The sequence below is a fragment of the Nomascus leucogenys genome, chromosome 20 (assembly GCF_006542625.1).
Source record: "Nomascus leucogenys isolate Asia chromosome 20, Asia_NLE_v1, whole genome shotgun sequence".
Taxonomy (NCBI): Eukaryota; Metazoa; Chordata; class Mammalia; order Primates; family Hylobatidae; genus Nomascus; species Nomascus leucogenys.
This window is the reverse complement of record NC_044400.1, coordinates 25,901,937-25,920,050: the sequence shown is the minus strand read 5'-3', so window position 1 is coordinate 25,920,050 and position 18,114 is coordinate 25,901,937. Positions and strand designations below refer to the sequence as shown.

Sequence of the window (18,114 nt, the reverse complement as noted above, 5' to 3'; positions counted from 1 at the left end):
AAACTGAAAAGACAGAAAAAGATATTCAATGCAAATAGTAACCAAAAGACAGCTGTGGTTGCTATACTAATATCAGACAAATAGACTTCACATCAAACGATAAAGGACAAAAGACAAAGAGAAACATTATACATTGATAAAAGATTCAATCCATCAAGAAGATATAACAATTACAAACATATACACAACTATCAACAGAGACCCAAATATATTAAGTAAAATATGTAAAGAACTGAGGGGAAAAAATAGACAATTCTGTAATAGTAATTTGATACTTAAATATTCTACTTCCGTTCATTATTATGGGTAGAACAACCAGAGAAAAGATCAATAAGGAAATAGAATTAAACAATAATATAAACCAATGAGCCCTAATGAACATATATAGAACACTCCACCCAATAACAGCAGAATGTACATGTACATTCTTCTCAAGAACATACGAAACATTCTCTACCAGACTGCATGTGTTAGGCCAGAAAACAAATCTCAATACATTTAAAGAGACTAAAGTCATACCACATATCTTCTCTTACCATAATGAATGAAATTATAAATAATTGGAAAACTGGAAAATTCATAAATACAGAAATTAAATAAAACACTCTCAAAAAACAATAAAGGAAGAAATCACAAGGAAAATTAGAAAATAATTTGAGATGAATGAAAAAAAAACAAAATATTTGAAATGCAGCAAAAGCAATGCTCAGAATAAAATTTATAGCTGTAAATCCCAACATTTAAAAATAAGATCTTAAAATCAATAACCTAACTTTACACCTTAAGGAACTAGAAAAACAAAGAAGAAAAACTCAAATCCAAAAGTGAGTTCACTGAAAGATCAACAAGATTGACAAATATTTAGCTAGACTTATGAGGAAGAAAAGATTCAACTAATATCAGAAATTAAAAAGTGTGGAACCTCTCAGCAAAAAACAAATAAAAAGGATTTGAAGAAAATACTATGAGCAATTTATTCCAGTAAATTAAATCACCCAGATGAAATGCAAACATTCCTGAAAACAAATTACCAAAACTGACTTAAGACAAAATGTAAAATCTGAATAGGCTTACAAAAAGTGAAGAGATTGAATCAGTCATCAAAAACTTTCCAACAAAGAAAAGCCCAGGACCATAGCTTCACTGGTGAATTCTACCAAACATTTAAAGAATTAACAATAATCCTTCTCAATCTCTTCCCAAATACAGCAGAAGAAGGAACACTTCCTAAATCATTCTATGAGGCCAACATTATTGCCCTGTCACCAAAGTCAAAGACATTGTAAGAAAATTACAAACCAGGGCCAGGCACGGTGGCTCACGCTTGTAATCCCAGCACTTTGGGAGGCCGAGGCGGGCGGATCACGAGGTCAGGAGATCGAGACCACGGTGAAACCCCGTCTCTACTAAAAATACAAAAAAATTAGCTGGGCGTGGTGGCAGGCACCTGTAGTCCCAGCTACTCGGAGAGGCTGAGGCAGGAGAATGGCATGAACCCGGGAGGTGGAGCTTGCAGTGAGCCGAGATTGCGCCACTGCACTCCAGCCTGGGCGACAGAGCAAGACTCCATCTCAAAAAAAAAAAAAAAAGAAAATTACAAACCAGCCAGGCATGGTGGCTCACAGCTATAATCCCCAGCAATTTGGGAGGCTGAGGTAGAAGGACTGCTTGAGGCCAGGAGTTGAAGAAACCTACAGACCAATATCCCTTATCAATATATATGAGCTAAAACAATGCTATCAAACTGCATCGAGAAGAATATTAAAAAGCTTATATAACATGACCAAGTAGGATTTGTTCTAGAAGTGCAAGAGTGGTTCAACATCAGAAAACCACACCATATTAACAGAAAGAAGGAAAAAATCTCAATTGATGAGCATCTCAATTGATGCAGAAAAAGCATATAACAAAAATGCAACACTTTTTCATGATAAAAACAAACAGAATAGAAGGGAATTTCCACAGTATGGTAAAGGGTATATATGAAAAATATACACACAACACTCAATGGTGAAAGACTGAAAACTTTCCCTTTATCCCTTTCAGAAATAAAATAAGAATGCTAGTTTTTATCTCTTCTGTTCAACACTGTACTTGAAGTTCTAGCCAAAGCAATCAGGTAAGAAAAAGAAATAAAAACTTCCCCACTGGAAATAAGGAAATAAAACTATCACTATTCACAGATGCCATAATCATTTATATAGAAAATCTTATAGAATGCAGAAAAAACTGGCTGGGTGTGGTGGCTCATGCTTGTAATCTCAGCACTTTGGGAGGCCGCGGTGGGCAGATCACCTGAGGTCAGGAGTTCAAGACTAGCCTGGCCAACATGGTAAAACCCCATCTCTACTAAAAATACAAAAATTAGCTGGGCATGGTGGCGGGTGCCTGTAATCCCAGCTACCCAGGAGGGTGAGGCAGGAGAATCGCTTGAACTCAGGAGGCAGAGGTTGCAGTGAACCGATATCACGCCATTGCACTCCAGCCTGGGTGATAAGAGCAAGACTCTGTCCAAAAAAAAAAAAGGGTCAGACGCAGTGGCTCATGCCTGGAATCCCAGCACTTTGGGAGGCTGAGGTGGGTGGATCATGAGGTTAGGAGATCGAGACCATTCTGGCTAACACAGTGAAACCCTGTCTCTACTCAAAATACAAAAAATCAGCCAGGCGCCTGCAGTCTCAGCTACTCGGGAGGCTGAGGCAGGAGAATGGCGTGAACCTGGGAGGCGGAGCTTGCAGTGAGCCGAGATCACGCCACTGCACTCTAGCCTGGGTGACAGAGCAAGACTCTATCTCAAAAAAAAATAAAATAAAATAATGCAGAAAAAACCTATTAAACTCAGCACAGTTGTAGAATACAAGATAAATACACAAAAATCAGTTGTATTTCTATACACTAGCAGTGAACAGTTTGAAAACAAAATTAACAACTACATTACAACAGCATAAAGATATAAATACCTAGGAAACAATTTAACCAAGGAGGCAAAAGACTTGTACACTGAAAACTACAGAACACGACTGAAACTAAAGAACACCTAAATAAATGGAAAGACATCCTACATCTTGTATTTGAAGACGTAATACTGTTAAGATTATAGTACTAACCAAAGCAATCTACAGGTTCAATGCAATCTCTATTAAAATCCCAGCAGCCTGTTTTGCATAAAGGGAAAAGCTGATTCTAAAATTTATACAAAATGGCAAGAGATCCTTAGTTTTCAAAAGAATCTTGGAAAAAAAAAAACAAAGTTGGAAGACTCACACATCCTAATTCAAAACTTACTACAAAGCTACAGTAATCAAAACAGTGTGGTACTGGCATAAGGACAGACATACAGATCAATGGAATAGAACTGAGAGTCCAGGACCAGAAGGAAATGGCCAATTGATTTCGATAGGACTGCCAAGATCTAGGACAGAGACACCTGTTTATCCACAACCAAAAGAATGAAGTTGGACCCCTACCCCACACCATGTACCTTTTTTTTTCTTTCTTTTTTTTTTGAGACAGGGTCTCACTCTTGTCACCCAGGCTGGAATACAGTGGTGTGAACGTGACTCACTGTATCCTTAACCTCCTGGCTCAAGCAGTCCTCCCAAGTATCTAGAACTACAGGTATGCACCACCATGCTTGGCTATTTTTTTTTTAATTGTAGAGACGGGGTCTTGCTATGTTGACCAGGCTGGTCTCGAACTCCTGGGCTCAAGCAATACTCCCACCTCAGCCTGGATTACAGGCATAAGCCACCATGCCCAGCTGAAAATATTTACTGAAAATAGACAGAAGATCTAAATATAAGTTTCCTATACTGGAAGTTCTAGCTAAAGCTATGCAACTGTTAATCACTATGATCTTGAATTTGGCGATGGTTTCTTATATAAAACACCAAATGCACAGGCAACCTAAGAAAAGTAGATAAATTAGACTTCATCAAAACAAAGAATTTTTATGCATCAAAAGGCATCACTAAGAAAGTGAAAAGACAATTCACAGAATGGGAAAAAAAATTTTCAAATCATATATCTTGTAAGAGTCTGGTATTAAGGATTGATATTTGGTCAAAGACTCCTATGATTCAACAATAAAATAAACCCGATTTAAAAATGGGTAATCTGTCATGGGATTAGAAAAAAAAATAGAAAGAAAAATAAATGGGGTGGGCAGGCACAGTAGGTCACACCTATAATCCCAGCACTTTGCAGGGCCAAGGTAAGAGGACTGCCTGAGGCTAGGAGCTTGAGACCAGTCTGGGCAACTTAGTGAGACCCTGTCTCTAAAAAAAAAAAAAAACTTAAAAAATTAGCTGGGCAGGGTGGTGTGTGCCTGTAATCCTAACTACTGAGAGGGCTGAGGCAGGAGGATCACTTAAGCCCAGGAGTTCAAGGTTACAGTGAGCTATGATCATGCCACTGCATTCCAGCCTGGGTGATTGAGCAATAATGTCTCTAAAAAATAAGAAAACAAAATAAAAAATGAGCAAAGGACTTGAACAGACATTTATCCAAAGAAGTTACACGAATGGCCAACAAACACATGAAAAGATCCCCAACATTCTTAATCATTAGGGAAATGCAAATCAAAAGTACACTGAGGCTGGGTGCAGTGGCTCCCACCTGTAATTTCAGCACTTTGGAAGGCTGGGATGGATCACTTGAGCTTAGGAGTTCGAAGACCAGCCTGGGCAACACAGTGACACCTTGTCTCTCCTAAAAATAAAAAACTTGGCCGAGCATGGTGGCATGTGCCTGTAGTCCCTGCTACTAAGGAAGCTGAGGTGGGAGGATCGTTTGAGCCTAAGTTTGAGGCTGCAATGGGTTGTGCTCGTGCCACTGCACTCCAACCTGGGTGACAGAGCAAGATCCTGTCTCAAAAACAAACAAACAAAAAAGTACGGTGAAATACCACAAGAGTGTAAAGAAATAACCCTCACTCATTACTGGGAGGAATAGAAAATGGTGCAGTGTTTGTAGAAAACAGTTTGGCAGTTCCTTAAAAGGTTAAAAATAGAATTACCATATGACTCAGGAATTCTACTCTAGATGTATAACTGAAAAACAGGTGTTCAAACAAAAAATTGTACATGACTATTCATAGCTGCAATATTCCTAACACTCAAAAGGTGGAAACAATCTAAATGTCTATCAACAGATGAATAAACAAAATGTAGTATATCCATACAATGAAATATTATACAGCCATAAAAGGAAATAAAGTCCTGACACATAATAGTACAGTATGGATGACCCTGGAAACATTATGCTAAGTGAAAGAAGCCAGACACAAAAGACCTCATATTACAGAGTATTATTTATATGAAATGTCCAGATAGGTAAATCTATAGAGACAGAAAGTAGAAGAGTGCTTCCTCAGGGTTAGGGGAAAGGCAGTGCAGGGTAGATGGGGTTACAGTTAAAGAGCAGGGGATTTCTTTTTGAGGTGACGAAAATATTCTGAAATTTGTTACTGATGGTGGTTCCATGTACTAAATACAGGATGTACTAAATGTACGAACATGTACTAAAAACTACTGAACTGCACACTTGAAATGGATGAATTGTGTGGTATCTGAATCAAATTTATCAATGAAGCTGTTACTACAAAAATAAGTGATCTGAATAGACATTTTCTCCAAAGAAGACATACACGAAAGGATGTTCAACATCATTAGTCCTTAGGTAAATGCAAATCAAACCACAATGAGACGAGACACGCTTTATACTCACTAGGATGAGTATAATAAACAAGGAGAATAATAAGCACTGTCAATGACATGGAGAAATTGGAATCTTCATACATTGCTGGTAAGAATGAAAAACGTTACAGCCATTTTGGAAGACATTTGGCAGTTCTTAAGAAAGTTAAATATAGAGTTACCATATGACTGAGGAGAAATGGTGTTACTCCTAGGTATATACTAAGGAAGACTGAAAGTATATTTACAAAAAAAATTTTGTATACAAATATCCATTTCTAACTTTGTTCATAATAGCTAAAGAGTGGAAACAACTCAAATGTCCATCGACTGATATATGGATAAATAAATGTGGTATATCCATACAATGAAATATTTAGCCATAAGGAGGGACATAAGGAGGGACAAAGTACCAATATATGCTACAATATGGGCAAACTTGGAAAGTATTATGTTGAACGTAAGAAGCCAGACACAAAAGGACACATATAATTCCACTGACACAAACTGTCCAGAGTAGGTAAATCCACAGAGACAAAGTAGATTAGTGTTTGCCAGGTGCTGGGGAAGCAGCAGAATGTGGAGTGACTGCTAATGGGTAAAGTGTTTCCAGACCTTAGGTAAGGCAGAAACCTTCATACTCACTATAATATTCATCCTAGTGAGTATGAAGACCTTAGGTAAAGTAGAATGAGGATGAGTATATATGAGAACTAGGATGAGTATTATAGTGAGTATGAAGGTTTCTACCTTACCTAAGGTCTGGAAAGGGTAAGGAGTAAGGGTAAGGAGTTTCTAGACCTATGGTGTTCCTAGAACATTCTCAAACAATGTTCTAGAATTATTATAGTGGTAATGGTTGCACAATTTTGTAAAATTACTGAATTGTGTGTTTTTAAAGAGTGAATTTTGTGGTATGTGAATTATGTCAATAAAAAAAGAAAACTGATCTAAATCTATTATGGTAAAATGTTAAGATGTGACAAAGCTTGATATCTGGTATACAGGTATTTATTATATACTTCTCCATAGTGTCTCCATGCCTAAAATACCGCATATTTAAAAAGGAGGTCCAGTAAAACAAAACAGTGTTGTATAGCATGGGGAAAATAGATTAACAGAGAAGGAAAAGATCTAGAAATAGACCCATGTTTATACAAGAACCTAGTATATTTCAAAGGATGCATTTGAAATCCTAGGAGAAAAACAGATTATTCAAAATATGAACAGCCATTTAGAAAAATAAATCTGGAAGTATGTTCTAGGCTCTTTCCAGCTTCAAGAGTTCAATGAAACTTCTGATGAACATGGGGCAGTCCTGTCCCCATTACCCTTCTCCTGGCAAACAAAAAATTTATTCTGAAAGACTTCAATAATAACAATAGTACTAGAAATGTTAGTACTAACAGTGGTTATTAGAATTTTCTTTTCTTTTTTTTTTTTTGACAGAGTTTTGCTCTGTTGCCCACACTGGAGTGCAGTGGCACAATCTCGGCTCACTGCAAACTCTGCCTCCTGGGTTCAAGCAATTCTCCTGTCTTGGCCTCCCCAGTAGCTGGGATTACAGGCGTGCGACACCATGCCCAGCTAATTTTTGTATTTTTAGTAGAGACAGGTTTCACCATGTTGGCCAGGCTGGTCTTGAACTCCTGACCTCACGTGATCCAAAGTGCTGGGATTACGGGCGTAAGCCACCGCGGCCTGGCCCCTTTAAAACAAACAAACAAACAAAAAAAACAGGGTCTCACTCTGTCACTCAGAATGAAGCACAGTGGTGCGATCATAGCTCACTGCAGCCTCAAACTCCTGGGCTCACGAGATTGTCCCTCTTCAGTCTTTTGAGGAGCTAAGCCTACAGCGTGGATCACCATGCTCGGCTAATTTTTTATTTTTAATTGTAGAGACAGGGTCTCACTATGTTGCCCAGGCTAGTCTCAAACTGCTGGCCTCAAGTGATCCTCCTGCCTTGACCTCTGAAAGTGCTGGGATTACAGGTCTGAGACACTGCCTGGCAATTAGAATTAGTTACAAGGTCAAGTTGTAATTCTAGCTTTACCCTGATCACCAGTTAGTACTTTCGTTGAGTACTAACTATTATATAAAGTGCTATACACTATGCATGCTATGTGCGGTGCTATGTTGATTATGGTATCTGGAACTGAATATGATTAATCATACAACCCTTGACTGAGTAAGTTTTGAATAGTAAAAAAAGAAACACATTTATTTGCTCAACATTTTTTAACACTAAGTACAGAACATCAGATTCACAGTGGTGAAGAAAGTCAATGGCCATAAAGCATGGAATAAAAGCCTAACTAACAAGACAAGTAAGTGCCAAAATACTCATTAAAGGGAAGAAGGGCAGAAGAGACTTGGAAGGAGTAGCAAAGAAAGTTAACTCAAGTTACTATAAGAACCCATGACAAGTAAGTTGATAAGAACAAAGCCATTGTGATAACAGGATGACATGAAAGTTTACTGTAAGAGAATAATACACACTCCTTACCAGGTGACTGAAAAGATTACACATATCTTTAAGATGGTTTCTGCTCTGTTGGTTTGAATCAGTTGAAGATAAATGGGAATGTTGGCAGACTAATTAGAAACATCTTCAAATAATATAAAACTAGGTACTAAGTGGTCTGTAATGGATACAATAGAGTGAACTCAAGCTATCTTTCAGACAGACATCCTGAAACCATGTGGTGATAGACTGAGAAGAAAAACAGACAAAAAAGGTAGTAGATAAGAACATCAATTTAATTCAGTCTACCCAGAACTGTACCTGTTTGTGGCAGCATCCTGAACATTGGCATTTTTATGACTTAATAAGCTATCTTCTTTTGTAACCTAAGAAAATGAAATATTAAAAAAAGTAAATCTTTATTGAGAATACTAAAGTAACAAGAAATTTACATTTCTTTCTGGTAAAAATAGAAATATCAGTTTGCTTCAATTAAAATAAGAGGTAATCATACCTTATCTATGGAAATATCAGCAGTGTACCTAGTACAATCCTACCCCATACTTAAATTAATAATCAAAGATTCATTTTTTTATTTGGTATACAAATTCACATGATCTTACTAGATGGTTCTCAGTAACGCACCCATTTTTTATTTTTTTTGAGATTGAGTCTCACTCTGTCCCCCAGGCTAGAGTGCAGTGGTACAATCTCAGCTCACTGCAACCTCTGCCTCCCAGGTTCAAGTGATTCTCCTGCCTCAGCCTCCCGAGTAGCTGGGATTACAGGTGTGTGCCACCACACCTGGCTAATTTTTGTATTTTTAGTAGAGACATGGTTTCACCATGTTGGTCAGTCTGGTCTTGAACTCTCCTAATGTCAAGTGATCCACCTGCCTCGGCCTCCTAAGGTGGTGGGATTACAGGCATGAGGCACCACACCTGGCATCAATAATGCACCAACTTTTTTAAAAAAGTACGGTTCAATAAATTTTTTTTTAAAGGCATACAAGTGTTTAGCCAACATCATGTAACATTTCCACTATCTCCCCCACTCCCTGCCTCGATATTCCCTTGAGGCTTCCCACATAATCCCATGAAAAAACCCTTATTTGAGGTAAATGATGATCTATACTTTCCACAATTTCATATAATTGGAATCACAGTACCTATCCTTTCCATCTGCTTCTTTAGAGCAGCATGGAGACGTCTTTGACATTCACTCACGTTGTTGTATAAATCACTAATTCATTCCTTTTTATTGAGACATTTCATTGTATAGATACATCACAATCATCTGTTTTTAGCTATTTCATATAAAGAAGAAAAGAAAGAAAGAAGAAAGAACATTCATGTACTAACATCTGTGTTAACCTGAGTTTTGATTTCTCTTGGGCAAATATCTAAGAATATAATTGCTGGGTTAGATGATATGTGTATGTTTGATGCATTGCCAAACTCTTTTAAAGTGTTTATACCATTTTATGTTCTTACCAGCAATGTATGTTGCACCGCAGGAGCTCCATCATCACCAGCACAGGGATGGTCAGTGTTTAATTTTAGCTATTTCAGTGGGCGTGCCTTTCATCATTAATTATGATGTTGTAGATTTGTTCATAAATGCTCTTTATCAAGCTGAAGGAGTTTCATTCTATTGCTAGCTTGCTGAGAGTTTTTATCATGAACAGGTGTTGAGTTTTGTGAAATGCCTTTTCTACATGAATTGAGACAATTTTATGTATTTTTTAATATGGTGAACTATCTTGGGTTTTGAATGATAAACCAACATTTTCCCCAAGATAAACCCTACTTGGTCATGATGTATGATCCTACTTATAAAGTGTTTAATATATTTTGTTAAGAACTTTTAAGTTAATGTTCAAGAGGAGTAGTGGTCTGTAGTTTCTTCTAATTTTTTTTCTGGTTTTGGTATTGGGGTGACACTAGTCTCATAAGATGAACTGGGAAGTGTTCCCTCCTCTTCTATCTTTTTGAAAAACTTTGTAGAACTGCTAATATTTCTTCCATAAATGTTTAGTAGATTTCACAGTGAAGGTATGTGATCCCGGATTTCTCTTCATGAGAAGGTCTTTTCACTGTAAAATCAAATCCCTTTTCTTTAGGGCTACTCATGTTATTTCTCTATTCTTCAAGTCAAGAAAGATCCAAAATGATAACTGAAATGTAAGGTAATGATTTCTTAGTCCATTCAGGCTGTTCTAACAACATAATCTGAGTGGCCTATAAATAACCAATATTTATTCCTTGCAGTTCTGGGGGCTGAGAAACCAAAGATTATGGCACTGGCAGAATTAGTGTTTAGTGAGGGCCCATTCCTCATAGATGGCACCTTCTCACTGCATCCTGACATGGCTGAAGGGTTAAATAAGTTCCCTCCTACTCTTGGGGGCTCTGCCAAAGGCCCCATCTGTTAATACCATGGCTTTGGGGATTAGGTTTCAACATAAAAATTTTGCGGGGGGATGCAACCATTCAGACCATAGCAAATAATAACTATTACTACTACTGCTACTATAACTATTGAGGGTCAACACTTTCTAAATGCTCATTATGTGCCAGGCACTATTCCATGTCCTTTAATTACCTTATTTCACCTTTACAGCCCACCTTAAGGTAGGTACTACCATTATCCTATTTTATACATAATTAAACTGTGACTCAGAGAAATTAACTTGCCCAAGTCACAAAGCTAGTAGGTGGTAGAACAGAAATGAGATTCTAGAGTCAATACTATCATATTTTATATTTATTTTATATGTAAATATGCTATAAAACATGTTTATATTCTGGGGAGAAAATGGATAAAGAACACGAACAATATTCCTAAAGTCCACTCAGGTCTCTTCAGGGCTTGTACCTGGGGACAGGATGGGTAAAGTGCATCTTCTCAATAACAGGTGAATTTGAAATCCTAGTTGACAACTGACTTAGTGAGGCAGGCTTCTGTCCTGGTTTTAGGACAGAATGTAACTTGGAAAGTCATGGAGAGCCAAGGAAAAGCTGATTTTGAGAGCAAGGCTGCCGCATCCCTCATGGAAGCTAGTCCCTACCTACTCCATCCTTCACCATGTCACAGCCAACTCTTCACCTTGTACCTCACTCTTTTTGCTAATTACATAAACATATTGCCAAATTGAGGGTAGATGGGTTGTGGGGAATAGTGGATGGATAAAGACAGACCTAGAATTATACATTTAATACTGAAATAAGGCTTTAAAAATCACAAGGCTTTCTGGCTGTCAAAATGGCAAACATTGAAGGCTCACTTCTATACAAATTTGGCCTTTTTAGCCTTCGTATCCCCCTGGGCATCTTTACTCTTATTTTTTAACTCCCTGACTGCATCCTTAATCTAGCTTGATTAGAATTTAGAGTTGGGGAAGGCAACTCTCTACATCCCATGCTCTTTTCACTTCACCAGGGCTATCTATCAAAGGCAGCTTACCTTATGCACTGCTTCTACTTGAGCCTTCAAAATGTTACTCTTGAAGTCAGGAGGAACTCTCATGGCATTCAATCCTGGGCTCTCAATGACATTATTAAGGCATTTCTCAGTCAACTTCACCACTTCCTCCTAGATATTTTAAAAATATACGTAATCAACTCTGATGCACTATAGTTATATGGAAATAGGAAACAGACTGATGAAAGTTCATCTTCAGACAATCAGGAAATCATGTGTCTTAAGCAGCCATATCTTATTTCAAGCATAAGCAACTCTTACAATCATCTATCTGTGAAGAGCTCCGGATTTAAAGGGAACAGCTTCTGTAGGGCCTAACCTGAAATTGTAGCAAACTATAACCCAAAGGGCAAATCTAGCCAACCACCTGTCATATAAACACAGTTTACTGGAATTCAGCCATATTCATTCCTCCGTGCTGCTTTCATGCTACAATTGGCAGAGCTAAGTAGCTGTGAAAGAGACTACGAGGTTCTCGAAGACTAAAATATTTACTATCCGGTCCTTTACTGAAATAATCTGCCATCCTCTGGTCAAGAGAATAGTCTTCATGGCCTACTTTTCATCTTTTAGCCCAAAAATACTAGTTGCTAAAGGTCACATATGCCTTAATTGTACCCACTGTCCTCACTGAGTGCAGTTGAGATTCTGTTCCTTTATGCTTTTAAAACAAAGTACTGCTCATCAAAGAACAAGAAAAACTGATTCCTGAAATAAAATTTGAAGATAAAGAACATTCTGGATTGCCTTAGGTAATTAAGGGGAAGGAAGTAACTGAAAAATATGTAGATCTTGATATGGCATAAATCCTAATGGATTTCAGACATAGGCCAAGAGAAGACCGAAGTCTGGAAGGGGATAATGAAGGAGACAAATAATATAAATGTATTTATTACCACTGAACGATACACTTAAAAAATGGTCAAGATGGTAAATTATATACGTATATTTTACCTTTTTTTTAAAAAAAAACAAAGCACAGAGACTAAGTTGCAGAGAGGAGGAGGGATGAAGAAAGAGAAGAATCTTGACAACTCCTAGAATCACAGCATCTCAAAGTTGGAAGTTACAATAGTCCATCCAACCACCAAAATACTTCAGGAGGTGGGTAATTTTTAGTCTTAGCCTGAGAAATGTCACACACTGGAGAACTTCCCACTTCCTTGGTCAGATGACTGTTAGGAAACACTTTCCTGTGTTAAGGTCAAATCTGCATACCTCTAACATATTCACTGACCTTAACTCTTCTCTGAGGCCATTAAAAAGCAAGTCACATTAATTCCTCTTTCAAATAATAGCTCTTCATATATCTAAAGATGGTTAACATGCTCCCTCCTGAGATTTCTACGTGGCGATCATCTAGCTAATAATCCCAAGTTGTAACTTAGTTTCAAGACCCTTCACCATACAGATCCTTCTCTTCTCAAACTGTCACTTTTCTATATCATTTTTAGAGTGCTATCCAGAAATGAAAAAAATAGTTGAGCCTCCCCTTTTGAACCCTTCGAATTAAGACAACTTAGCTCTTTTGCAGCTGATTCGTACTTCATTTACATATTCTTACTTTTTAAATACATGCTGCTGTAATATTCTAGTCCCCTACCCTACCCTGTACTTATGATGATTTGTCAAAGTCTATGTTCTTAAACCCAGTCTGTCATTCCAATCTATCCAAGCCTTCATGGATCCTGATTTTGTCTTTCAAAAACTGTACTTCCCAGCTGTTATCATCTGAAAATTCAATTAGCATAATAGACCTGGGAAAGAAAGTGGTCACTGGAGATGGCCATTTGCAATATTAACTTCTGTGGGATTTAGACAGGGCTAAAGTTTCCTGAGGGCCAAGAACTTGTCATTCGTCTGTGAATTCCACACAGTATTTATTATTTTATCTTACAAAAAGTAGGCAATAAACACATTTTTAGAACTGAACCAACAGTACATAAGGCATGTCAGGTGACTGTATAAATCCTGCATAATGCAGGCCAGATGTGATCCCTCTACAATGGGCTCTTACAACACTGTCAACTCTGCTGTCAGTAGTGCTAGTCTGAGCCTTAAGATTAGGTTGCTGGATAAGACATTCTCAGTTCTTCAGGCAAGTCATCCAACAAATCATGCTTTACTTTAGAATGATGTATTTTATTTTCAGTAGGTTTTCTTACTAAAATTACTTTAGTCAGGCCGACATTAAGATTAATTTGCATTCCTTAAGCAAACAACAACTGTTGGTAGTAGAGGTAGAGAAATCAGCCTTCATTAAAAATGCACCACATTAATAAAACATGAATCAACAATACAGGTTATGCATCCCTTTTCTAAAGTGCTTCGGACTAAAAGTATTTCAGATTTTGTATTTTTTCAGATTTTGGGATATATGCTTTATACTTACTGGTTGAGCATTCCTAATACGAAAATCCAAAATAAAAAATGCTCCAATGAGCATGTCCTTTAAGCATCACATCAGTGCTCAAAAAGTATTGGATTCTGGATCATTTTGAATTTTAAATTTTCAGATCGGGGGGCTCAACCTCTACTCAAGTTGACTAGAGTTAAGGCAAGGTAGTCAAATGTCCTTTATTAGTAGTACAATACTGAATTCTTCCTTCTATTCTTTAAAAACAACTTTTTTATTTTTATGGGTACATAGTACTTGTATATATTTATGGGGTACACGAGATATGTAGATACAGGCATACAATGTGTAATAATCATATCAGGGTAAATGGAGTATCCATCACCTGAAACATTTATCATTTCTTTGTGTACAAACATTCCAATTATACTTTGCTATTTTTAAATATACTGTAAGTTATTGACTGTAGTCACCCTGTTATGCTATCAAATGCTATATCTTATCCATTCTATCACTCTAACTATACTTTTGTACCCATTAACCATACCCACTTTTCCCCACACCCTCCATACTACCCTTCCCATCTGGTAACCATCTATCTCCACAAGTTTAATTCTTCGTTTTTTGGCTCCCACAAATAAGTGAGAACATACGAAGTTTGTCTTTCTGTGCCTGGCTTCTCTTAACATAGTGTCCTCCAGTTCCATCCATGTTGTTGCAAATGATAGGATCTCATTCTTTTTATAGCCGAATAGTACTTCGTTGTGTATATATACCAGATTTTCTTTATCTATTCATCTGTTGATAGATATTTAGGTTGATTCCAAATCTTGGTTATTGTTAACAGTGCTGCAATAAACATAGGAGTGCAGATATCTCTTCGATATACTGATTTCCTTTCTTTTGGGCATATGTCTAGCAGTGGGATTGCTGGATCATATGATAGTTCCATTTTTGGGTTCTCTCCACATCCTCGTCAGTGTTCATTATTGCCTGTCTTTTGGATAAAAGCCATTATAACTGGGGTGAGATGATATCTCACTGTAGTTTTGATTAGCATTTCTCTGATCAGTGATGTTGAGCACCTTTTCATAAACTTGTTTGCCATTTGTATGTCTTCTTTTGAGAAATGTCTATTCAGATTTTTTGCCCATTTTAAAATCAGATTATTAGATTTTTTTCCTATTGAGTTGTCTGAGCTCTTTATATATTCTGATTATTAGTCCATTGTCAGATGGGTAATTTGCAGATATTTTCTACCACTTTGTGGGTCATCTCTTCACTTTGTTGACTGTTTCCTTTGCTGTGCAGGAACTTTTTAACTCGATGTGATCTCATTTGTCTATTTTTGCTTTGGTTGCCTGTGCTTTTGGGATATTATTCGAGAAATCTTTGCATAGACCAATGTTTTGGAGAGTTTCTCCAATATTTTCTTTTAGTGGTTTCACAGTTTGAGGTCTTAGATTTAAGTCTTAAATCCATTTTCATTTGATTTTTGTATATGGCAAGAGACAGAAGTCAAGTTTCATTCTTCTGCATATGGAAATCCAGTTTTCCTAGCACCATTTATTGAAGAGACTGTCCTTTCTCCAGTGTATGTTCTTGGCACCTTTGTCAAAAGTAAGTTCACTGCAGACGTATGGATTTATTTCTGGCTTCTCTATTCTCTTACATTGGTCTGTCTGTTTTTATGCTGATACCATGAGTTTTGGTTACTATAGCTCTGTAGTATAATTTGAAGTCAGGTACTATGAGTTCTCCAGTTTTGTTCTTTTTTCTCAGGATAGTTTGGCTATTCTGAGTCTTTTGTGGTTCCATATAAATTTCAGATTTTTCTATTTCTGTGAAGAATATCATTGGTATTTTGATACGGGTTAAATTGAATTGGCAAACTGCTTTGGGAAGTATGGACATTGTATCAATACTGACTCTTCTAATCCATGAACATGGAATATCTTTCAAATTTTGTGTCCTCTTCGATATCTCATACCATTATTTTGTAGTTTTCATTGTAGAAATCTTTCACTTACTTTGATTATTTTTATTCTTAGGTATTTCATTTTATTTGTGGCTATTGTAAATGGGATTATTTTCCTGATTTTTTCTTCAGTTTGTTCGCTGTTGGCATACAGAAATGCTACCGATTTTTGTATGTTGATCTGTATCCTGCAACTTTACTGAATTTATCAGTTCTAATAGTTTTTCTTTTTCTTTAGGTTTTTCCAAATATAAAATAGTATCATCTGATGATAACTTGAATTCTTCCTTTCCAATTTAGATGCCCTTTACTTCATTCTCTTGTCTGATTGCTCTAGCTAGGTCTTCCAGTACTACACTGAGTAACAGCTGAATAAAGTGGGCATCCTTGCCTTTTTCCAGATCTTAAAGGAGGCTTTCAGGTATGACACTAGCTGTGGGTCTGTTGTAACATGGCTTTTAGTGTGTTGAGGTATGTTCCATCTATACCCAGTTTTTTTTGGAGTTTTCTTTTTAATCACAAAGGGATATTGAACTTTATCAAATGCTTTTTCAGCATCAATTGAAATGATCATATGGTTTTTGTCCTTCATTCTGCTGATATAAGGTATCACCTTGATTGATTTACATATGCTAACCCATCCTTATTACATCCTAGGATAAATCCCACTTGGACATGATGACTTATCTTTTTGATACGTTGTTGAATTCAGTTTGCTAGTATTTTATTGAAGATTTTTGCATCAATATTCATCAGAGATACTGGTCTGTAGTTTTCCTTTTTTAAGGTATCTTTGTCTGGTTTTGTTATCAGGGTAATACTGATCTCATAAAATGAATTTGGAAATATTCTTTCCTCCTCTATTTTTTGGAATAGTTTGAGTAGGACAGGTATTAGTTCTTCTTTAAATATTTGGTAAAATTCAGCAGTGAAGCCATCAGGTCCTGGGCTTTTCTTTGCTGGGAGACTTTTTACTACAGCTTCGATCTTGTTACTTGTTATTGGTCTATTCAGGTTTTGGATTTCTTCTTGGTTCAGTCCTGGTAGGCTGCATGTGTCTAGGAATTCATCCATTTCTTCAATGTTTTCCAATTTATTGGCATATAATTGCTCATACTAATCCCTAATGATCCTTTGATTTTTTCAGTATCAGTTATAAGTCTCCTTTTTCATCTACAATTTTATTTATTTGAGTCTTCTTTTTTTTCTTAATCTGGCCAAAGGTTTGTCCATTTTGTTTATGTTTTCACAAAACAACTTTTTGTTTCATTGATCTTTTGTATTTTTTTGTTTCAATTTCATTTATTTCTGCTCTGATCTTTATTATTTAATTTCTTCTACTAATTTACTAATTTGGGGTTTAGTTTGCTCTTGCTTCTCTAGTTCCTTAAGATGCACCATTAGGCTGTTTTTTTTTTTTTTTTGACACGGAGTCTCGCTCTGTCGCCCAGGCTGGAGTGCAGTGGCACAATCTCGGCTCACTGCAAGCTCCGCCTCCCGGGTTCACGCCATTCTCCTGCCTCAGCCTCTCCGAGTAGCTGGGACTATAGGCGCCCGCCACTACGCCCGGCTAATTTTTTGTATTTTTTAGTAGAGACGGGGTTTCACCGTGGTCTCGATATCCTGACCTCGTGATCCGCCCGCCTCGGCCTCCCAAAGTGCTGGGATTACAAGCGTGAGCCACCACGCCCGGCCTAGGCTGTTTATCTGAAGTTGTTCTACTTTTGTGATGTAGGCGCTTATTGCTATAAACTTTCCTCAGTACTGCTTTTGCTGTATCCATAGATTTTAGTATGTTTTGTTTCCATTTTCATTTGTTTCAAGAAATTAAAAAATTTCCTTACTTCTTCATTGACCCACTGGTCATTTGGAAGCATATTGTTTGATTTCCATGTGTTTGTATAGTTTCCAAAGTTTCTCGTTATTGATTTCTAGTTTTATTCCCTGTGGTCAGAGAAGATACTGGAAATGATTTGTTTTTTTGAATGTTCAGACTTCTTTTGTGACCTAACATATGGTCTATCCTTGAGAATAATCTGTGTGCTGAGGACAAGAAGGTATGTTCTGCTGCCACTAGATAAAATGTTCTATTAGGTCCATTGGTCTACACTGATTAAATCCAATTTTTTGAGTT

General features: G+C 37.0%; 1 protein-coding gene across 1 annotated transcript in view; it reads right to left on the bottom strand.

Annotated features, from left to right (window-relative positions):
- The window catches only part of EPB41L5 (erythrocyte membrane protein band 4.1 like 5), a 174,072-nt gene that overhangs the window by 26,602 nt on the left and 129,356 nt on the right, over positions 1–18,114 (bottom strand). The window contains exons 19-20 of the mRNA XM_030800955.1: positions 11,629–11,757; positions 8,485–8,549 (exon numbers count right to left, since the gene is read on the bottom strand). Coding sequence (XP_030656815.1) covers positions 8,485–8,549; positions 11,629–11,757 — 194 coding nt within the window. The remainder of the gene's footprint in view (positions 1–8,484; positions 8,550–11,628; positions 11,758–18,114) is intronic.